The sequence below is a fragment of the Myxocyprinus asiaticus genome, chromosome 9 (assembly GCF_019703515.2).
Source record: "Myxocyprinus asiaticus isolate MX2 ecotype Aquarium Trade chromosome 9, UBuf_Myxa_2, whole genome shotgun sequence".
In the NCBI taxonomy this organism is placed as follows: Eukaryota; Metazoa; Chordata; class Actinopteri; order Cypriniformes; family Catostomidae; genus Myxocyprinus; species Myxocyprinus asiaticus.
The window spans coordinates 49920520-49945230 of record NC_059352.1 but is presented as its reverse complement, the minus strand read 5'-3'; the positions used below and the strand labels follow the sequence as shown (position 1 = coordinate 49945230).

General features: G+C 36.8%; 2 protein-coding genes across 3 annotated transcripts in view; one reads left to right on the top strand and one right to left on the bottom strand.

The window, feature by feature from the left end:
- LOC127445904 (activin receptor type-1B-like) overlaps nucleotides 1-10684 on the top strand; it is a 45745-nt gene extending 35061 nt beyond the window's left edge. For both annotated transcript variants that reach the window (XM_051706380.1, XM_051706379.1), the window contains 4 exons: nucleotides 511-667; nucleotides 1096-1220; nucleotides 1532-1662; nucleotides 3498-10684. In XM_051706380.1, the coding sequence (XP_051562340.1) occupies nucleotides 511-667; nucleotides 1096-1220; nucleotides 1532-1662; nucleotides 3498-3623 (539 nt within the window). In that variant the 3' untranslated portion in view covers nucleotides 3624-10684. The remainder of the gene's footprint in view (nucleotides 1-510; nucleotides 668-1095; nucleotides 1221-1531; nucleotides 1663-3497) is intronic.
- LOC127445912 (5'-AMP-activated protein kinase subunit gamma-1-like) lies at nucleotides 9349-24286 on the bottom strand. Its single transcript, XM_051706392.1, has 13 exons — nucleotides 24137-24286; nucleotides 23455-23506; nucleotides 23207-23307; nucleotides 20925-21006; nucleotides 20304-20362; nucleotides 20163-20208; nucleotides 20011-20065; nucleotides 19798-19924; nucleotides 19370-19535; nucleotides 12663-12700; nucleotides 12084-12230; nucleotides 11861-11960; nucleotides 9349-11748 (listed from the first exon to the last, which is right to left on the bottom strand). The coding sequence occupies exons 1-13, from the start codon at nucleotides 24143-24145 to the stop codon at nucleotides 11738-11740; spliced, it is 993 nt and encodes a 330-aa protein (XP_051562352.1). The 5' UTR covers nucleotides 24146-24286; the 3' UTR covers nucleotides 9349-11737.
- Between the last annotated feature and the right edge of the window lie 425 nt (nucleotides 24287-24711).

Below are 24711 nucleotides of genomic sequence, written 5' to 3'. Positions count from 1 at the left end.
ACCAGTCTCTGGGATAGAACCAGCTAACTTCCTGCAGAGAAAGAAATTCAGAAGAGATGATGGAGATGGGTAGGGCACACACTGCGCAAACCACCAAACAACATCACTAGGCAGGTTTTGCGATGGAACCCTCAAGGAAAGCGGAAGCAATACCGTCCAAGAAACACCTGGCGACGTGACCTTGAGGCAGACATCACCGAGATGGGATACAACTGGTGTCAACTGGAAAGAATGGCCCAGGACAGAAACCTTGGCGGCCCATACCCCGAAAGGGGTGAGAGGGCATAAGAAGAAGATGGCCCTGAGAAACTGATCATATTTTAAATTATATCAGTTAACACATTAACTTTGATAACCCTAAAGTACTAAAACAAATGCAACTAAATATACTAGAAAAATAACCAAATAAACAGGGAAATCATAACTAGAAATCATAACTACACTGAAAATGCAAAACTGTAATAACACTTGGTGTGTTTTATTGCTGATGTTTTTGTTGTTGGTCAATAGGAAAGCCTGGCATCGCTCACCGTGACTTGAAATCAAAAAATATCCTGGTGAAGAAAAACTGTATGTGTGCCATCGCTGATCTCGGACTGGCGGTTCGTCACGAGTCTGTCACAGACACCATCGACATCGCACCCAACCAACGCGTTGGCACTAAGAGGTACTCCAACCTTTTTAATTTATAGAGACATCTGCAAACATATTTACAAGTACATTCCAATCACTCAAGTTTTTATATAATTAAACAATCTTGTATTATATACATATGTACATCTAAAAATAGAATTATTTATTTACCATCATAATTATTTCATCATACTGGAAACTCCTAATATGCGCAATTTAAGTGTTGTCTATATGAAGATGTCAGTTATGTCAACTAAAGTGAACTTTACAAATATGCCCTGCTCGGTGTGTAGGGAGCAGTGAACACTACATAGGGACCCTGTGAATCGAAACGCATCTATTAACCACTGTTTAAATAATCTGCTACAAAACGTTACACGACATGTGGTCGTACTGTCATTTGTGTTTGGTTTTCATTGGTGTTTTTGCCTGAATAACTTGTGTTTTGTTTGTGTTCATCAGGTATATGGCACCTGAGGTTCTGGAAGAGAGCATAAACATGCGTCACTTTGACTCGTTTAAATGCGCTGATATCTACGCCCTGGGACTTGTGTACTGGGAGATCGCTCGCCGCTGCAATGCTGGAGGTACTGAAATTAAAAGGATCAATTGTAATTTTTACTGACCAATGTGCACAGAATTGCTGGATTTAAACCCTTGTTTTACACAATATTTACCTATTTGACTATCGATTGATTTTGGAACATACATTAGGTGGAATCGATTATTGACCGATTCCAGTACTCTCAAAATGGCAAAATGAATCGGCCTGACAAATAGATATCAGTCTATCACTACTCAAGAAACTGAACTTATAACTTCTTTTCCTCCACCTTATATGTGAAACAGTGAGATATATTTCTGTTCTGATTAATGGATGTATGTGTGTGTCCGTCAGGTATTCACGAAGAGTACCAGCTGCCCTACTATGACCTGGTGCCCTCTGACCCTTCTATAGATGAAATGAGGAAGGTGGTGTGTGACCAGAGGTTACGACCCAACCTCCCCAACTGGTGGCAGAGCTATGAGGTGAGAGCTCACAACCCTGTGCTTCATATAGAACTTATTGGTCATAAAATATGTTTTTCTTTTTGTCATTTTAAGTTCTGGAAGGTTGAGTATGTCAACATGGCACTTTCCACACATAAGATAAAAAATAAGGCTTAAATTAAGTCATGTTTTTGGTTGGTGAAAACAGGGGCTCATGGATCTCAAACAAAATATTATATGAGCCATTTTAAATTAAGATATCACTCAATAGAGCTAGTTAATTTGGGACCAAATGTTGGTTTATAGTTATTGATAAACTTATATTTCCCATAAATTAAACACATATTTGTTTCTGCATTTTGCTTACAATAACCGTACAAAAACAGCACTAAAAAAAATGGAAAATGCCGGTTGTCCGATTTACTAAATTATATAGTTTGTGATCTACACAAGAAAATTGTGTTTCTCATCTAAACTTGTTTTATTTCGATTAATGCAATTCCCTACTTGATTACATTATGTAGGGTGAATGTGAACCAGTCAAGTATGTTCACAACATGGGCAAGGGGATTTGTAGTTCCCAGCATGCTTTTGCACGAGTACAAATTTTAAAATTAAGTTTTATTTTATTAATTTTGGAACTTGGCGAGAGACTGTTTAATGTTGTTATTTTGGGATTTAGAACCGATTCTGATACACTGGGTTACCATTGTGGTAAAGAGTGGAGCTTTTGCTTAGGATGAGAATGGATTCACAAAGAACATGCTGTATGCTGCATTACTAAAGGAGAAATTACTGCTTAGCATTTGCTAGCTAAAAGTTAGCTAACTAGCAAAACCTTACAACATAAATTAGTAATGTGACAAAAAAATATGTAAAATTGAAAAAATCAATCATTTTAGGGACATATATAAAATCACTGTGAGACTACTTGGGTCAATTACCCTTTAAAGTTTGGATTCGCAATAAAAAAAAATTGTCAAAATATTAACAACTACAGTCTTGACCAACACAAAATAGGTATCATTTGAAAGTTTTGAAGCTCTACTTTACAATGCATGCTGGCATTATGACCAAAACTGAACAAGTGCTTTGAAATTTGCAGACAAATCAGAAGTGGTCTGTTTTGATAATCTATATAAAAAATGTGCACTATACATATTATTGTAATCAGTAAAAACAGCAAAATAATCAAATAGCCATGTGTCATATGTTGTTGGAAAGCTCTCAAAGAGTAGAAAACAACCAGCCTATTTGTTTTGCTCACAGACAAAAATATAGTGAGTAATAGCTTAGTATATGTCTTTGACAATTATGTTGGTGTTGCTTATATGCTGCGTTTTCACTCATAGCTTCACGAAAAATAAACAGAACATAAAATATTAAAATATCACGTACCATTACTTAGAGGAGGTGATTATCTTTCAAACGAGCCCACACACAACGTAATCAGATGCAGAGGTCATTAAATAATCTACACGAAGCACAGTGCGCACACAGCATCTTGCAATCTGAAAACACGTTAGCTTTCATGGATCAGACTAAACCAATCGGATTGGGTTCAGATTGGTGCAAAAATCATCCATATTTGTGCAGAGACATGTGATTGGTGACTGTTACATATGGCCACCAGGAGATGGCGCTAAATACATGACAGACTCAATGATGACTCAGATGGCACAGAATGAAACTCATTTACTAAAATCATGTCTGCATGCTATGCAAACCTTTAGTTATTGTTTTGTTTACATGTGTAATTAGGTCTTATGTACAATTATTATGTTTTATTTGTTTGGAGATGTTTTTGAACACTATGATAAATTCAAACATACATGTTGTAGACCCTAAATTTACTTTGTTTTTCCTCCTTCCAGGCATTACGCGTGATGGGGAAGATCATGCGAGAGTGTTGGTATGCCAACGGCGCGGCCCGACTGACAGCTCTCCGTATCAAAAAAACCCTGTCTCAACTCAGCGTGGATGAAGACGTCAAAATCTAAACGAAAGCGCTAGCGATAAAGACTGTAACACTCCTAGGAAAGCAAAAGTGTACAGAAACGCTACCACTCTAAACTATCCTGCCAGTTTTAAAGTATTTCCGTCCACTAAGCTGTGACGGAGCCTACCTCACCCCCACCGCCAAAACTACTGAAACCAACAGTACCCAAAATCCCTTTCTGCAAGCGTCACCTCTTTCTCTTTATATTTCAGTCTTTATCCTCTGAAATGACCCACAACGAGTACTACTGACCCAGCTAATATCTGCAACCTTTCTTGATTCTTTTATTTTTTGTTTTTTTACTTTAGATTTCTCTTCAAATCCCCAAAGAACATTTTTTAAACCAGGAACGCTAGTATTGATAGTAATTAGTAGTAACCCTTTTAACTTCTAACCAACCGCTTGCTGAAGGCACACAGCAAAAATTATTTTAAGTATTTTTGTTTTGTTTTTCAATAAAATATCTAAACATCCTTAAAACAAGATGAAAACTTGACTTGAAATTCATGTTGTGTTAATACTTGGTTTCAGAGAATAAATCTTGAATTATCCTTGAATTATAATTGGCCAATGGGCTAAAAAATATATATAAAATATACAGACTTATATTCATAGCACCTTAATGCAATGCAACTTAATGTGTTTTAAGGAAGTTTAAATATTTTTACTTTGAAAACCAGAAAAGAATACTGGTTAATTTTTTTTTATGATATGAAAATATGTGGGTTTCATACATTTTCAGTCTTAGATCTGTTAAAGGCTAGCAGACTACCTCTTTTAAGTAGTTTAGGTTTAAATACAGGTCTGTAAACTAGTTGTGAAACCTGATGCAGATGAAACACACTCCAGTTTGGTGTAGGACATCACAAACCGGTTAGGTTGATAAACTGTGTGAATTGGTGCAAGAATGGCCAACAGATCAGAAAATGACAGTGAGGCATGATCACTTATTTCCTTTTGTTAGCCGGTGTTTTTTAACCACGTAAAAGCTGTTAGCAAAATAACCTTATTTGCACTTTATTATGGTGGTTTTGTGAGCATGAAGTGGATTATAGCCATCTTGGTTTTGGAATCACACACTAGCACAGACTTCTATTCTTACTACTGATTGGTACGGAGATATCTATTTATTTTAGCTTGTAGATCATTCATATTTTTTATTGCCATTCGAATTTCCTCCTCTACTCCATGGGCGACAAAGCTACTGTATATAGTATATTTTTTAAAAGTATGGAAATGTAAATAGCTTACCCTTTTTTTAATTTCCAAATCCTTTGAGTAAGCTAATTTAAAGTGTTGGGTTCTTCACTTGATACGTTTGGCAGTCAGGTATTATGACAGGAACGGTGTAAACCGAGGTGGAACTTGTAGGGGTCACAGGTTTGGTCCGCAACACCCAGTCAGAACTCTGTAAAGTACTGGCAAAAATTGTATTTATTTATTTTGACCCAGTTTGTTTTCTTAGGCTAAAAGTGTGTTGCTGTTCACTGTAGCATTAAATAACACTAAAAATGATTTGACACTGATAACGCACATGTTAGCTGAGGATTATTGGGAATGTTCACCCAAAAATAAACAATTCTGTCATTTATTTACTCTCAAATCTTTTCAAACTTATATGACTGACTTCAGTGGAACATGAAAGATGTTTAGCAGAATGTCCATGTTGCTGTTTTCCATATGAACGGAAGTAGCTCTAAAAATGACAAAAGTCATATAATGGCTTTTGAGTGACATACAGGCTAAAATTTAAGTCGTTATTCACTAATAATCTTCCCATTTACCGAAGCTCTCAAATTTATTTCACAATTTAAATATGTTGTGAGCAGTTACGCAATAACACTTACATTTTTATGTCGTTAGATTTTGACTATGCGCCAATGCGAATGAGGCTTGATAACTGCGGCAGAGGGTAACGTATTCATCAACATTTATAACAAAATTAAATAAATTATATATATATATACAAGACGTAAACAATATATGTGTTAACATGATTATAGTGTGATAACATTGCTTACTAGCCTTTTCTGTGTTTCGTTGTATACCTAAAACGACCGTAGAAATGACGATTTAAAGAAGCTGTAAGTGATTTTTTTCATGGAAAGGTATGCAAAACTTTATACTTCTCCCTGAAACATATTAATTAAATTAGTGTCGTGAGATATCTCACCTGTCTCTGTGACGGCTCTAGACTCTGTAAACGGCAAACAAAAATGTGTCCGCGTGTCGCGGACGATGCCGCCTTCTGGCTGTCAATCATTTTGCGTGTTCTCGTAGTATTATTGTTGCAGTGAATTACTGAGGCTTAATGCCATTTTTATGCCATGTTGCTCATAACAGTTGCCAGTTGAGGGCACTACAACCGTTTCTGCTCATGTCGGTGTCGATAAAGCTCATTTGGTATCTTTGGAGTGCAGGGTTTTTGGGGGGGAAAGGGGCGAGGCTTATCCAACGGCTCATTTTGACAGCTTGTGGAAATTCTAGAATGGCTAAAATCACTTGCAGCACCTTTAAACAACTTTACAGCTCATATAATACACACGTTTTAACAGAAGAATTAATGTAAGTGCTTTTATAAAATTACAAGCTTCACATTTCTGCCTTTAAAAGGACTAATTAATTAATCAACATAATACAAAAAAAAAAAAAAAAACTTTTGATTGAGCTTAACGCGTATGGAATCCGGAACATTCCTGTAATGACTTGTTGGACTGTTCCTCACACAAAGCTATCATATGGCTTCTGAAGACTTGAAATATAGCGCACAAGTCAAGGTTTTTTATGGTGCTTTTTGTCATTTTTGGGCTTGATAACCATAGTTTCTATCTACTTCAGTTTTATGATGAAAAAAATAAAATAAAAAGTTTGTTCTGTGGAACACAAATCATTCTAAGTCATATGGGTTTGGAACAACATGAGGGTGAGTAAATGATGACCATGATCTCTTAAGGCACAACAACACTTGATTCTAAAGGAAATATATGTAATTTTTCATGACTAAGCCTGCATTGAGAAGAACGACTTGAAAATTGAACTTGACGTGAAAAGTTTGGTGTTAAAAAAACGCACCTCTTTATATCTTGTACACTGTATTTATGACAACCGACCTTTGATGGATATTCAGTTAGTCTCACATACTCGATTAATACTACTGCCCTTCTTTAACTCCATGCGTCCATCCGAATATGCAAGATGTAAATATAGTTTCTACTGTATAATGTATTTTCTTTTTGTTCAATAGACAGCTCTGTGGGTGTGGCTAGTTATATTTTGTCATCTGTTTTGTGTTTTGTTTTTCAATGTGACTCAATTAAATTTTAATTCAGGTTTATTTGTATGCGCTTTTAACAGTAGAAATTGTCTTGAAGCAACTGTACAGGGTTTATGGTTTATAGTCCTTTCATTTTATTTGATTTTATTTAATATCACCGTCTCTTAAGAATGTTTTTCAGGACTGACGTCTCATTTGTCTGACATTTGAAGTGTATTGACAATCTAAATAGCAAGTTCTCGGTTACTCTGCAAATTACGACAATTCAAATGTGCATTCTTGGAAGGCCAAAAATTATTGGATATATTTTGAAGTAGCTGTTTGATGGCTCCATTTCATTAGATGTTTATTTTTACTTTGATCCAAAAAGGAAACCTATGTCAGCATGTTATCTTTATGTGGAACACTGGATTGATTTTATTTAAAGAGATAGTTCACCCTAAAATGAACATTCTGTCATTATTAACTCACCCTCACGTTGTTCCAAACCCTTTCTTCCTTCTGTGGCAGAATGTTGGCCTCAGTCACCATTTCATTGCATAGAAAAAAAAGATGCAAAAAAAGTGAATGATGACTGAGATTATTCTGCCTAATATCTGCTTTTATGTTCCATGGAAGAAACAAAGTCATTTGGGTTTGAAACTAAATGAGACGAGTAAATTATATATGTTTTTATTTTGGGATTAATGATCCCTTGAAGTTTTAACACTACTGAAAAAGAGTACACTAACATGCTGCTAATCGTAAAATCTTCTGTCAGTACAGTACATAACATTTAAATGGGGGGGGAGAAGAGAACTCTGATTTTACCAGTATGTGTTGATGCTGTTAAAACGAGTGCTTTTTCAGTCATTTTTCAATTTTTTTCTAATTCAGAGTGTGTACATATATTTATAGCTTCATGGAAAAATGGTCGTCTGCTTGGCTGGATTTAGGGTAAATAAATGACACTTTATCCATTTCACATAGTGGAGAACCCCAGCTGGATAACTATTATGACAATACGATTATGGCCATGCAAAGTGTCACTGTCTTGAATTATCACAAGGAAAAGTTTCCTCTATCTTCTGTAACCTTTGACCTCACAACCCACATGTAATCTGAGTGTAATTCCCAAATCCAAATGGAGAGACTTTAAAGGAATTTCAGTTTTTCAATCATGTACATGTTCAGTAGTAATAAAAACCGATTTTCCTACATATGACTCTTCATTTTGCTTCCAATATGCACTTTAGTCAATAAAATACTGTTTTACTTTAAAACCAAAAGAATAAAAAAATAGAAAATGAAGCCATTTTTACATTCTCACTTTATTTTAATGACAGTTTAGCACATTTTACCCCCCAGTTCTCATTAATGCAACGCAAATAAGGAGGTCATCACAACGTTCTCATTACCGAAATGTGAAAACAATGATATTTCAATTGTAAATACTTTATACATCATAATAGTACTGCCTTGCATGTTGTACTGTTATGGTAAAAAGAATCATCACTGACAATAATGCGAATAGTAAAAGTACACTGTAAAAAAAAAAAAAACGCTTTACAACTAAAGGCAGCTGTGGTTGCCAAGCATTTACCGTGAAAAATACAGTAACCGTGTTTCAGGCTTTACGGGATGTAATTTTAATGTCTATATTTTATCTTCATCTTAAAAAAAAAAACTATTTTTACAACATTTTACTGTAAAATTACATGTATCGTCTTGTTAAATGTATTCTTTTATACCGTATATTTTAAGGTAGCCACCCGTTAACCAATTAACGTTTTTTTACTGTTGCATTTTTACAGTCGTTTACTGTTAAAATTATGGAAATGTTTTACAGTGTACGCGTTACTGTAATGAGAATTGGGTGGTAAAATAAAAATAGTTGCAATGCAAAAATCTTGGTCCTAATTGTTGTAATCAATTTCGTTATGCAAAATATAATTGATTTATTTTATTTTTTTGTTAATGATTTGAAATATCTCTGATTCAATACAAGCTCAATTGTCAGCATTTGTGGCATAATGTTGATTACATCAAAAATTTGTTTAGAGCTAAAACTCCGGGTTACAGTGAGGCACTTACAATGGAAGTCAGTAAATTTAAATACTGTTTCTAAAGTATAGCCACAGGACGTAAACAGTATGCGTGTTAATATAATATTAGTATGATAAAATCACTATCAACCTTTCTTGTTTAAAGTTATATCCAATTTAACAACTTCCTTGCCATGACAACATAATACCGTAAAACTTTGGTATCAAATGTCACATCATTATGTATTACTATTTATTTTATTTATTAGAATTACCAGGCTATATTATTATAAAGTTTACAACAGCAAGTGATAATGTGAGCTAACTTGGATCCTTAAATTGAGCATAAATGGAGGTTGCATTATGATTGATTTGTTTTAATAATTACAATAACACGTGACGTGTTTGTGAGAAATTAAAACAAAACATTTGACAAACTGAATACATTTTATTTTGCTCATGCATTGAATAAAACATCTTTGACATGAGAGAATTAGAAAACAGTTTTGGTGTATTTACATTTCAGCCATTTGAGTCATAAAAAGTATTACAGAGAGAGTAAAACCAGCTAAATATATTACATTAACATGGTGAAACGATCTGTTTCCCATATCAAGTCTGGCTACAATGTAAAAAAAGTTCACACAAAAGTGCGAGCCGTCCAAAAGTGAGCCAGAAGTGGGAGTTTCATTACAGCTTTGCTCAATTTGCTCATTGATTTTCCTATGTACACTGTCTCTTTGTTGAACTTCCCACTTTACATCTATAAAAACACGATATACTTCAATGTCGACACATTTACGAAGGTTGTTTTAGCCGTTTAATGAGTGTGGATCTTGAAGCAAATAAAGTCAAGTGAAATCAGTAGCAACATTTCAAGCTGTAACTATAAATGAACACTTCTGCAGTGTTAAACCCTCTGTAACTTTTGAAAAACATGAGCATTGATACTAACGTGTCTGAGCCAAAGCAATAAAGAGCTAAATTTCTGCTTGATATATGAATAATAATACAGCGCAACGGTCTGGATTTGGTGGTAAAAATCCCATTTACCTTGTTACACTTGTGCTGTTCCTGGTCAAAAATGACCGGCCATTGAAAATGAATGGGGGAGATGAAAAATAAGAGAAAAATTTAGTGTTCAGGAGCATGTTCATGTTCACATATGTGCATGTGTGCTTACAAACATAAAGGTCTCGGAACTGTGCACACACACAAACACACATATGCTCAGGTACACGCACAAACTCATTTGAGTATTACATGCTTTCTTTTTCACAGAGATGAATCTTACCCTGAAATTCATCCAACATCCATCCATCATTACCACACACACAAACATGCATGCACACACACACCAGAACTGTCTTTGCCCCACAGTGACCACTCTCCAATAGAATCAATAGAATTGTGGTGTTCCCGGTCAAAGATGACCGGCCATTGAAAATGAATGGGGAAGATCACAAAAAACAGGACTTTTATTTTGAAGTGCTTTTATTTTCTATAATAGTACAGAATGTTTTCATATTTTATATAATATTGCCAAAATTATTCACAAATAATGCTTTTTTCACTCAAAAACAGAGGTGCATAAGCTCAGGTCAATGAGGCCAACGATCAATAAGCTCCAAAAAGAAATACAAAACCTGTGCGAATTGAAAGAAAACAAGTTGGCAAAAAGATCTAATCCAATATTTGGTAATAATATAGCATATTGAGAGATTTATAAGCTATTTTTATAGGCCGGTCATTTTTGACCGGGAACACCAAATTAGGTAAAAAAAAATGTCAACGCAGCACAAGGGTTAAGAACTTTAGTACACAGTCTTGTATCTATGAATTTTTGTCTGATTTTCAAATAATTTTTTGCTTCAAATCAAAGATTTTAATGTTGTGATTCACCTCGGAGTTGGTTGGTTTGGTTTGTGGCTTACAACTCTTTTATGAAGAATTTTATGAAATCCCTATGGAAAAAAGAAATGTGAAAAATACTTCCGGAACCAATATGTCTAATAATAAAGTGGGCGGGCATTTTTGCGCTCTATAACAACATGGCTTTTGGGATTCTACTGAAACAATAATGCTAAATATTAACTGATTAAACGTCTAAAACATCTTACAAAAGATCTCCCTTATCTTTGCTCTGTTTTCACATTGTAAAGAAAGTAGAAATGGCTCTTAGTGTGGAACTAAAGATAACTTTGATCTTCACACAGGTAGCGTGTCCAGAGAAACCTTAGTGTTCACAAACCAAGAGCTCTACATGAGAAGAAACTAAGTAATGATACTATCCCCTGAATCCTGAAGGAGTGAATGTTTGTCAGTTTTGAAACAGTCTATTTTTAGATTATGTTCATTGGCTTTCAAGGATTTACCTGTGTGACGTGAGCGACTCGGAATGTAAATGGAATGTCTCTTATTCTGGATTTAAACACTAGCTTTCTTCTCCAATGACATTTAAACACCTGTACATCATGTGTTTCAAGTGCATGTTATTTCCAGGTACAATCTTTGTAACCCAAAGTGAACAAACACCCAAAAAGGGGGCAATAAAGTGACAGATTGCTGCTAAAATCATTTGGATTCATTTTCTGCAACACAGGAGTGTGGATGGTGTCGTTTCCTATTTGACTCTGTTTTGGGGCTGTATTTTTGTAATAGTCTCTTCGCTAATTGAGCATCTTCGGTTGATTTGAGCAGCTAAATATCTAATCATTTGTTGTGCTTTAAAACAGCTGACCGTACTTCTCTGTGCTCAATCAATCTTTCCAGCTGCAGAGAAAGTAAGAGAGACTTCCTCTGTATTTTTTACTTCCATCAAGCTGTTCCTGAAAAACAAACATTAAAGTAGATTAAATTAGGTTCAAGTAATTTCTTTGAAGTTAACAAGATTTATCTCAAATTTGTGAGCAAATATTTTTTACTTGAAACCAATCTTACCATCGTCTCCATTAGTGAGCACCAAAGCCTGCAAGATATCTGAGAGAGACACGATGCCTTTTACTACTTCTTGCTCATCCACGACTACTAACCTGTGAACCTGAGAGCAGGAGAGAGAGACAGGGTTTGAGCTATTCTTCAAAACATCTCCTTTGTGTTCTACAAAGAAAGGAAAGTCATACGAGACTGCAACGACATAAGGAGGGTCTACTGTATTCTTCACCTCTGCCTCCACCAGTCTACCGATAATGGCTTCAAGAGTCTCGTTTGCTCTGCAGGTGAGGACGCCTTCAAAATACTGTGAACGATGCTGTAGGGCTTTAGTCACAGTGATGTCCAGGTTATTGTACGTCTTCTCAGCTGCCAGATTCTGTGTGTGTATAAATGAGACTGGACTGAGATTCACAAGTTCAATTTCAATTTCAACTCAGAAATTGAAAAACTGTTAATCATAATAGACAGTACAGGTCAGTCAAACAGCTTCACCACAGATGTTTTGCTTGTGAACAGCTCGTCTATCCTGGTTTACCTGCTAGACCAGCACCAAACCAGCATAAACCAGTCAAGCTGTGGCGAGAACCACAAATATAAGTCTGTGAACATGTGTTCTGGCTGCTGTTGAATTCAATCCAGTTAATCAATAAGACATCACCAGAGGCATTAAACACACACTAGCAGCTGTGACCGAGTTCAATCACAGCAGCAATACCATCACACACACTCAATGTTCTGTTCAATATCTCCACCAGCATGGCTCAATATCAGCTGATCTGGTCTAAGAGAGCAACACAATAATACTTACGATAACATCAAACTTGGAATAGATGTCAACCACTCGCCCTGTCGGTAGAAATGAGAGGAAGATAAAGAGGGAAAAAAACACATTTTTAATCTCACTTATATATAATTGTTCATTGTAACATTTTTACAATTTTTTTCTTCTGCTGTAGCTTGTGTACTATTCTAGCTACTCTGTGAACTTAGGTGTGTGATCCTGAAGATATTATTGACTTTTGAACATTACAAATTGCTTATCACTTAAACTGACAGTAAAACTATCTTACACTGGGAAAGTGTCCAGTCTATAAACATTCAAATACACACTGTTTCAACAATATAGCCACAAGCGTAAACATTAAACGTGTTAACATGGTTTTAGCGTGGTAAAATCGGGGATTTATTGCTGTTACTGTGTTTATCAGATTACAGAGTTCACCGGGTGTTATGTCGTCATGTTAAAGAGGTTGTCATTTTGAAAAATAACTTTTAAAGGTTGATCAATAGTGGATTTTGCCAATACCGATAACTAAGGTGGTGAAAACGGACAATAACCGATTAATCAGCCGATAGTTTTTAAAATCGATTTATAGAATGTTAAAAAAAAATCTTAGTCTTTCCTTACTATGATGTACACAGAGGCTACAAGAGTCCAAAATTAAAAGATGAGGATGAGGATCTGATTCATAACGCGGGAGTTTTAACTATAAACAAGCCTGAAACACACTGGTGACTCTTATTTTAAAACAACAGAGAATTGACTCTGTTACAATGCTCTATATTTAAGTATTTACCAAATGAAACTTTTTATAGACTATATACAATATATTCACCAAAAGAAGGGATCAGATAGATAGACAGACAGATAAAGTTTAATGAGGAAAAAGGTTTATTATTATTCACAAGATATGACATTGGAGACAATGTATGTGCATGAGCGAGTGGTGGTGGTGTAGTGGACTAAAGCACTGAACTGGTAAGCAAAAGGTTGTTGGTTCAATCCCCACAACCACCACCATTGTGTCCTTGAGCAAGGCACTTAACTCCAGGTTGCTCCAGGGCGATTGTCCCTGTAATAAGGGCACTGTAAGTCGCTTTGGATAAAAGCATCTGCCAAATGCATAAATGTAAATGTAAATATTTCTATATGGTCACATTTTTGTTTGCATGCCCTCGCTTTAATTTAGAACACTTGATTATCTAATAAAAAAAAAAAATATATGTATTAAAGTGATGATTAAAACAAATATGGATCCTCCAGCGCTGGCCACAGAGGAACCGAAAGAATAATAATAATAAGAAAAATTAAAAACTATCTGCAGCTATCGGCATAAATTTATGCTGATAACCAATAATTCCAAAAAGCAACTATCGGCACTGATTAATCAGTAAAACCGATATATCGGTCTACCTCTAATAACTTTACATAGATAAGGTTAGTTTGTGTTTTTATAACTACAATTATGTTAAAATGTATAATGTTTATGTCTTGTGGTTCTACTTTTTTAATGCTTATAGACTGGCCTCATTCAATTCCAATGTAAGTTTTTTTTTTATATTAAAAATAATTAATGCAATAATTAATAAACAAGTGACAAGTTGAAATGGCTTTTTCAACATTATACCACAAATGCAGTCAAATGAGCTCAACTTTTGAAACCAGAGCGTTTTTTAATCTGACTGGACAATGGACTACTTGCACAACTGCTTCTGCGTTCTAAGTAGCGCGGCTCAGGCGTTTCCGGTTACAGCGTTCAGAGCGCCTGCATGCAGAGATTTATTCATGGGAAGGCAGATTATATCTTTTTTTAGGGCTGTCAGTTGATTAAATCAATATATACATTTTTTTACAAAAATCATAAAAAATAAATAAATCTTATTTCTGGCGCTAACGCAACGTCTCAATTTTATATAATTTTGCTGATGATATGACGGTGGTAGGTCTGATCACTGACAATGATGAAACAGCCTACAGAGAGGAGGTGCACACTCTGGTGTCAGGAGCACAACCTCTCCCTCAACGTCAGCAGAACCAAGGAGCTTGTGGTGGACTTCAGGAGAAGAGATAGAGAACACAGTCCCATCACCATCAATGGAGCACCAGTGGAGAGAGTCAGCAGCTTCAAGTTCCTGGGTGTCCACATCACTGAGGAACTCACATGGTCCGTCCACACTGAAGTCGTTGTGAAGAAAGCTCATCAGCGCCTCTTCTTCCTGAGATGGCTGAGGAAGTTTGGAATGAACCGCCACATCCTCACACGGTTCTACACCAGCACTGTAAAGCACAGGTTTTCAAACCCTGGGTCGCAACCCTTGGGTGGGTCGCGAGACTAAAAAAATGGGTCGCCAGGATGATTTAAGGATATTGTTCCAAAAATTAATTCAATTTTAATAATAATAATAAGAAGAAGAACATTGAATAGAAGCACACTGAAATACATCATTCAACTAAACACAAAATAAATACTCCACCTCTGTCACCTGACCCACGTACATGCAATCAAACTTTTTTTAACCTCGCGCAGTGCTCAGAACATTTTCACGTCGTTGACGCAGCCATTTTTTTCCCCACTGCGTTGATGCAAAGGCTTCACTAGCGTGACATTACTAGCCAGTCTTTAATTTATTTTATGCTGAACATGTGCAGGCCAAAGTCAAAAAGTACCATTTATGATTTTTTCACAAGAAAAAGAGGGCCTGAGACAAAGACCCCTTCAAATGAAGCAGCAGAAAACACCGTCAGCCGTCCAACCCTACTGCACACAGCGGAGATCAGCAGAAAAGATCGTGAAGGTGATGCATGTGAACAGCGTAGCAGTATCAGTACTGATAGTTCTTCCCCAGCAAAGAAAAAGCAGAAATCCGGGTAAGGCCATATAAAGATGATTTTTTGAAGTTTGGGTTCGTCAACTGTTCCGACGCAGATCATGCTGTGTCACCAATGTGCGTAGTATGCGGGGAAAAGTTGGAAAGACATTTAAGTACACGTCATGCCGATCTGGCGGACAAACTATTATCTTTTTTTCAGAGGAAGGCTCAAGAAATTCAGTCATCGGCTCAGGTACTCAGCAGAAGCGTAACACACAATCACAAATTGCACTTGGCATCTTATAAAGTTTCATATCGTGATGCCAAAGAAAAAGCGCCCCACATAATTGCAGAGAAATTAATATAACCTGCTGCACTAGACATAGTTAATACAGTTCTGGGTGAAAAGGCATCTGAAAAGCTAAAACTAATACCTCTTAGTGACAATACTGTGTCATGTCGAATTGGGGATATTACCCAAAATTTGGAAGAACAGCTTATAGCGAGACTGAAGTCAGCAAAGGATTTTGCTATTCAGCTGGACGAGAGCACTGTCATTGCATCAAGCACTACATTATTGGTTTATGTTCGGTACTTTTGGCAAGGTAAATTTGTTGAAGACCTTCTGTGCTGCCTAACACTGCCCTCCAGCACATCAGAAGCACATATTTTTGAAGAGTTAAATGCTTTCATGACAAAATGCAGTCTGGATTGGGCCAATTGCAAAGGCATCACCAGCGACAGGGCAGCCAACATCACTGGCAAAAATAGCGGAGTTGTCAGATGTATTAAGGATGCAGAAGGACAGAACATTGTTTGGAATCGTTGTTTTATTCATCGTGAAGCTTTGGCATCAAAAGGAATCCCACTTGAGCTTGAAGTGGTAATGAGAGACATTGTTAAAGTTGTGAACTACATTAAGGGTAGTGCACTTAATAGCCGACTTTGAGGCCCTGTGTACTGAAATGGGAGCTGAGCACACACATTTACTCTTTCATACAGATGTGAGATGGCTGTCAAAGGCCAGGGTGGTCAGCCGAGTGTACGAATTGAGGGATGAAATACATGCTTTCCTAACTGATTCTCCTCTCGCAAGCTCATTCAGTGATGAGAAATGGCTTTTAACTCTTTATGTCTTGCTGACATATTTTCTAAACTAACTGAATCTAAAATTACAAGGAAGGGAGGACAATATTTTCAGACACTGCGAACAAATTCAGGCTTTCCAGAAGTCACTCGAACTTTGGCAGCTGCGACTCAAATCTCCAAGCTACTATACGTTCCCAACAATGATGAAACACATTGAAGAAAATGGTGTGTCAAAGAAATCGGTCGCTGGCCTGACGCGCCTCATTCAGTCACATCGGTGGGTGAAAAATCCCTTTGACTTTGAAACCCCAGATTCAATCGCTGAACTGAATTGAACTCCTTCTGAAGAATCAGAAATGCTGCAACTAACCTGTGATGGCACACTGAAAACTCTGGATTGGCCTCTCCACCGAGTATCCCATGCTGAGCAAAGCAAGTTTTTCATTGCTACTGCCCTTCACAACTACCTATATGTGTGAAACTGGATTCTCAGTTTTAACCAAAATGAAGACGAAACAACGAAACAAACTGAATGCTTCTCCAGACATGCGTGTTGCCCTGTCATCTTGCGAACCGGCTTGGGACCAGATTATGCAGAATAAGCAGGCCCACCCTTCTCATTAAGTAAGTTATATACATACACACACATGTATGTATGTATGTATGTATATATATATATATATATATATATTAGCATTCTTATTGCTTGACTTGATTGCACGCAACATTTTAAGTGGTGGTTGTGTATATGGGTCGCGTCAATTATTTAAAAAAAAAAAAAAAGGGTCACTCTTAAAAAAGTTTGAAAACCACTGCTGTAGAGAGCATCCTGACTGGCTGTATCTCCGCCTGGTACGGCAATAGCACCGCCCTCAACCGCAAAGCCCTGCAAAGGGTGGTGCGAACTGCCAGACACATCATCGGAGGTGAGCTTCCCTCCCTCCAGGACATATATACCAGGCGGTGTGTGAAAAAAGCTCAGAGGATCATCAGAGACTCCAGCCACCCGAGCCATGGGCTGCTCTCACTGCTACCATCAGGCAGGCGGTATCGCAGCATCAGGACCCGCACCAGCCGACTCCATGATAGCTTCTTCCCCCAAGCAATCATACTTTTGAACTCTTGATTTCCCACGATCAACATACATCAGCACTGCACTTTATTAATCTTATTATCTCACACCGGACTGTCTTAAATTATTATATTCTTTCTTAACAACACACTGGCAACTGACTATCAACCGACAGCCTGAATGTCAATACAACCACTATACAATCTTACTGCACATTTATATATATTATTTTTATTGTATACTGTGTATTCTATATTTTGTGTAGTGTATAATGTACATTGTATATTATTATTTGTATATTGTGTAATTATGTGTATATTAGATAAGTAAACTGTGATGTGTAAATCTGTTTATTGTAAACTGGTATGTCTCATCTATGTCTCATCACTGTCATGACTGCTATGTTGCTCAGAACCGCACCCAAGACTTTCACCTACTGTTGCACTTGTGTATTTGCTTGAGTGACAAATAAGTGATTTGATTTTGATTATAGTTTGCTGAAATTAGCCTCTAAATATATTGTTTCCTTTCCAAATGTAACTAAACTCAGCTGCTGAATAATAAATCAAACATATACAGTATAACCTGCAGCAGTTGAAATTGTGAAATGCGCTTGGATTGGAGTATATACCAGCCATTGCTTTCTCAGATTGGCTCGGGCTGAATTAAAGCTCTGAAAACTGTTCTTCCACTGAATTTTGAAAAAGCTGTACACTGTAATGTTCAGAATATTTCTTCTCCTATCTCTGAAAAGATCCGTACTTTAAAATACTCTTTCGAAAGTGGGCCTGGGTATCTCAGCGAGTATTGACACTGACTACCACCCCTGGAGTCACGAGTTTGAATCCAAAGTGTGCTGAGTGACTCCAGCCAGGCCTCCTAAGCAACCAAATTGGCCCAGTTGCTAGGGAGGGTAGAGTCACATGGGGTAACCTCCTCGTGGTCGCGATTAGTGGTTCTCGCTCTGTGGTGCGCGTGGTAAGTTGTGCGTGGATCACAGAGAGTAGCATGAGCCTCCACATGCTGTGAGTCTCCGCGGCGTCATGCATAACGAATCACGTGATAAGATGCGCGGATTGACGGTCTCAGAACTGGAGGCAACTGAGACTTGTCCTCCGCCACCCGGATTGAGGTGAGTAACCGTGCCACCACAAGGACCTACAAAGTAGTGGGAACTGGGTATTCCAAAACTGAGAGAAAAGAGGATAAAATAAAAAAATAAATAAATACTCTTTCGAACACTCATTTTAAGTGGCGTTTCGGGAACTAGGCAACTACGGCGCATGTAAACACGTTTAACCGGAAAGTTGTGGGCCGCACTATTTCAAAGTGGAAGTACGTCATGAGGCTCAGTGCAAGTAGTCCATAGGCATTCCTAGCATGCTGATATTTAGTATAACAGCACTGGGACAAGTCACTGTAAGTGTCACTCCACTTGTCTGTGATTGTGGCATTTCAGATATTCTGTGCATCGCAACGATTTTTGGCTTTGTTTGGAACTATTTTCGTTAGCAGGGTGAAAATTGATAAAATTGGCCATATTATGTTTAAAATATAAATATGAAAACTCAATATGAAATTCGGTTTATAGAACCATTGTATAAAAGCAATATCACACCCACAATGATGTTGGTCTGAATATCAGCAAAGCTGCGATTACCAGGGACCTCGTGGCTATGGCCAAATCACAGCCAAGCTGATATTCACTACAGTAGAAAGCAACAATCCTAGCACTCTTTTTCTCTCCTGTATTTTCCTCTCACCATTTTCATCCACCACAGGCAGGGCGGAAACCCTCTGGTCCACAAAGATTCCCAGAGCAGCATACAGCGGTGTGTCGGAGTGCACCACAGCAATGTTGTAAAACGTTCCGATGTTCAACTCCTCCAGTGTTTGAGAGAGAAATGCAGGTTTGGGGATCTCAGATATCTGACAGGGAGAATAAACATAACATAAACATTAACATGATTGTTACAGAAAGAAATCCACCTTGGGTTAAAAGATGTTCTAGGTTTATACCTTATTATTTACTTGATATTAAAATCAGTTCTGGGGCCAACTGCAAGATATACGGTTATCTTGCAACTAGGCCCTGGTGTTTTTCCATTGCTTTGTATGGATTTAATCTAATATTTCTATGTGTGTGTAAAAGTGAACAGTGTACATGAGGTCTGACTGATCGTAAACTTACAAAAAGTTTGAGGAATTTGAGGATCCTCTTGTGTGTGAGAATGTAGAGTGTGTTTCCTGTCAGTGGATCAATCACAGGTAATCTGTGGATCTTATGCTTCAGTAGAGATGAAACGGCATCATATAGACTGAAAGAAAGAAAAACCCACAAATATTTCATCTCTCCAACTATTCTAATACATAAGCTAGCAAAGTGCAGAGCTGAAACTCTTACCTGGCATTCGGCGATATGCTCACGAGAGGCTTGAAAGAATCTTGCAAGTAGACCTCTATTAGACAAGCAAAAACAGATAAATATCAGTTAACCTTGCCTGCATATATCAAACCCTTTAAATTCATGAACACACTTATAAAAGTAATTCCTACCTCTCCATGTCTCTATTTTGTGCTCTTCTATCTCATATATCTGGACCTAAAACAGCAACAAAAATATGAAATTTGTGAAAATATGAAATTCTGAAATATTTCTCAATCATTTTTATTGTGGGCAGGAGGAGAGATTTTTACCAGAGGAGACTTGTAATAGCGATGAAGTATATTGATGAAATCTGTGATGGTCAGCATACCTACAGTAGACAATAAAAGTAACAATTAACAATGCTAAATAACAATTACTTTTAGTACTTTTCTTACTCCAAATCAGAATGACTGTGAATTAACAAATTAAAGTGTTACAGAATCTTTAAAGTCAACATAATAACCAAAATTACCCTATTTATTTAATACGTGTTCCTGCTGTCACTGTGCACGATTCATCAGTGTACATTATTAAAATGTAATAACTTTCTCCTCATCTGAAATGACTTGATAAAACTTTACAATAAAGGTGCATATTTTAATATTAATGAACTACATTAGTAAACATGAACTAACATATGACTTTCATAATCCCTCTCTCTTTATTTTTTTCTCTTTTGGAAAGTCGTGGAAACGTAATAGTGGAATTATCTTTTGCTGCTGGCGCAAATGGGAACACAAAAATAATATCTGCTGTGGTCTCCCATACACCTCTATAGTTTACTTCCGTGCTTCAACCCCAAAAATGTGAAAAGGGTCCATTGCTAATGCTGTTTAATGTTGTTTTTAATGCTAACGATGCATCTGAAATCACAAAACAAGATGGCTTACCAACAAAGCATTGCTTCTTGCTGTCCCAGAGAGGAGCTGCTCTCACTCCATTAGATACCAGAGCAAAGAATGCCTTTTTCACCTGTAGACAAAACAACCACAAAATAACCAGCAAAGTCATGAATGCTGACACAATTGACAGAGCTCATACATACAGTATTAGAGATAGACCGATATATCGGTTTTACCGATTAATCGGTGCCGATAGCTGCTTTTTGGAACTATTGGTTATTAAAAAAAAAATCTATGCTGATAGTTATCAATAGTTTTTTTTATTATTATTATTCCTTCCTACTCTGTGGCCACTTTAATGCATATTTTACTATTTTGATTAGATAATCAAGTGTTCTAAATTAAAGCGAAAAATTTGACTATTTAGAAATGTGCACATACATAAGCCGCTTTTCCACCATTGGGCTAAACAGTTCTCATCGCAAAACCGTACTGTACCGTTCCCTGCCGATCCGGGCCAGCTGGCGTGGTTAAGGTTTCTTTTTCCACTGTGGTGTGGTGAAATCAGGAGAACGTACGCAGATCCATCAGCTGGCGACGGTGTGAGAGGTAAACGTTGGAGCGAGTGTGGCACGCTATGGAGTATGATCGCATATTCCAGTTTTCAGGAATGCTTTTTTACTCTGCTAAAAGTAGAGTACAATACTTGCTGACCCCTCTCCAAACATAGTGCTTATGGTTGTGACCATAAAGCTCTATTTTGGTCTCGTCACTCCAAATTACAGTGTGCCAGAAGCTGTGAGGCGTGTCAAGGTGTTTTTTTGTGGCATTGGCACAGTAAAAGCTTCTTTCTGGCAACTCGACCATGCAGCTCATTTTTGTTCAAGTATCGTCGTATTGTGCTCCTTGAAACAACCACACCGTCTTTTTCCAGAGCAGCCTGTATTTCTCCTGAGGTTACCTGTGGGTTTTATTTTGTATCCCGAACAATTCTTCTGGCAGCTGTGGCTGAAATCTTTCTTGGTCTACCTGACCTTGGCTTGGTATCAAGAGATCGCCAAATTTTCCACTTCTTAATAAGTGATTGAACAGTACTGACTGGCATTTTCAAGGCTTTGGATATCTTTTTATATCCTTTTCCATCTTTATAAAGTTCCATTACCTTGTTACGCAGGTCTTTGACTGTTCTTTTCTGCTCCCCATGGCTCAGTATCTAGCCAGCTCAGTGCATCCACGTGAGAGCTAACAAACTCATTGACTATTTATACACAGACACTAACTGCAATTTAAAAAGCCACAGGTGTGGGAAATTAACCTTTAATTGCCATTTAAACCTGTGTGTGTCACCTTGTGTGTCTGTAACAAGGCCAAACATTCAAGGGTATGTAAACTTTTGATCAGGGCCATTTGGGTGATTTCTGTTATCATTATGATTTAAAAAGGAGCCAAACAACTATGTGATGATAAATGGCTTCATATGATCACTATCCTTAAATAAAAGACAGTTTTTTTGCATGATCAGTCATATTTTCAAAATCAATGCCAAAATTTCACAATTTCTGCCAGGGTATGCAAACTTTTGAGCACAACTGTATGTATGTATATATATATATATATATATATATATATATATATATATATATATATATATATATATAAATCAAGCTTTTGACACTTAGGTGCACAACTATTACACAAGGTACAAACATTCATTGATGCTCAAGATGACAACACACTACTATACGCATACTAAATATCTGTAATGTAGATTCTGAAGAGCAGCACTAAATGAAATCTCTTATATTTGTATAAATTATGAAAGGGGTGTGAACATTTATGAGACAAAAGGGAATTCAAACTTATCTTCTCAACTATATATACTGTTTATTAAACCTTCGATGAATGGGTTATCAGCTGTCTTCCTTTTCTTCGGCTTTCTATCATATTTCTGAACAGCAATCTAAATTGAGAAAATCTGTGATTTGGCTACTAAAAACAGCCATTTGGCTCCTTAATGATTCATTTTTTTTAGTCTGAAGCTTTAAGCTTCCAAAGCTGATGCTTTTTGAAAATTTAGTCATTTCAATATTAGAGACACCAGTGTGTTTCAGGCTTGTTAAGAAAGACTAATATTTTTTTTAGCATTCTATAAACTTATTTTATAAAACTATCGGCCGACTTATTGGCCTTTTCCACCACCTTAGTTATTGGTATCTGCAAGATCCACTATTGGTCGACCTCTATTCAGTATATAAACCATACAGTCACAGAGCTGTAAATTCAAATTCAACATTTATTTTCAGATGTCATATCTTCATCTGAACACCCACCTGTAGAGAAGTGTCAAAAACCACAAGTTTTGAGCTGGTGGGCACCAGATCGTAACATCGGTGGGATTTCATGAAGCGTGTGTACACATTATACTCTGGGTCTGGTTTAAAAGAGGGTATGAGAAAGAAAATACATTATTAAAAAACGTCAGGTCATGGACAAACAGAACAAAGTATCATATTTCTGTTGTCACTCCAGTCTCCAGTTTCATTGAGCACACTGGAAACATATTCATTCACATTCTTACCCTCTATGGGTGCCTCTTTTTTACCATCCAACTCATCTAAAACAGCAGGAACCTGAAAAACAGATGTTGGAAGTCTCTGAGAGAAGATACGGGCAAACATTCAATACTCACTTTCTCCAGATGAATCCCCTCTGACAAACACTTAACGTTGACTTTGGATAAACCTCAGTTTTTATACCCATCAAAGGCTTAACATACATATCAGCCACATGAGTTAATAAGTTAATAGCTGGACAGTTCTGCTTGGTCAAAGTATTATAAGTAGACCCTTTTTTGCAGGGTTATTATCCATTAACTACAAATGGACTAGCATTCAGTAAACCAGTGCAGTCATCAATACAGTTAAAACACTAGTTTAGGCAACCTGTGCACTTTTGCCAAAGTCAGTCAGCTGGTATTACAGTACAAACTGATATTGGATAAACAATTAGAGATTTAATCCACATGGTATCCCCTTAAATCAACATAGCAAACTAGTTTACTGCAAGTAGACAACTTTTGACAATTGGTCTTAACAGCTAATAACTAAACTTGAGTAACAGCAGCAAACTACTGAAAAAGTAGTCTACCGGCAGGAAACTAACGGAGTACCAAAAACAGAAACAAAGTAACACGGTACTTGAGTAAGAGTAGAGTACTAGAATAACAGCAGAACTAAACTCATTAAAGTAAGAATACTTACACACTCCATGGTCCATTCACAGTCTCTTTAGACCCAAATAGAGTTTAGTTTGGTCTCTGGAAACTGCAATGATGATTTAACTCAGTCTGTGAACACTGAAATGATGTTTTCATTTGGTTCGCTGACAGAAGACGAACACCGCTGAGCAGGCCAGAGCCGGAAATGACGTCAAACAAACGGGCGCGCGCTTTACGATAATAATAATATTAATAATAATGTAATAATTTTGTACTGCGTTGTTTTTATCATAAATTTTACAGTAATACTATATGTATCATATACGTAATATATTTAATACATGTTTATATATACCGGCGCAGTTCTGCTAATCAACTGATAACATATTAAAAGTGCTGTAAGTGATTTTTTATGGAATGCTATGCAGAAAATGTATTACTAGACATCACTAGACTGTGTAAACAGTAAACAAAAATTATTTCTGCCTGTCAGTCATTTTGCGCGTGCTCGTTTTGTCATATCCAGAATGATTCATAGTATTGTCAGTTGAGAAGGGCGCTATTTTGCTCTTCTGTTCGGTGACAGGGTTTTGGAAAGAGGAGGCGTGGCTAATTCAA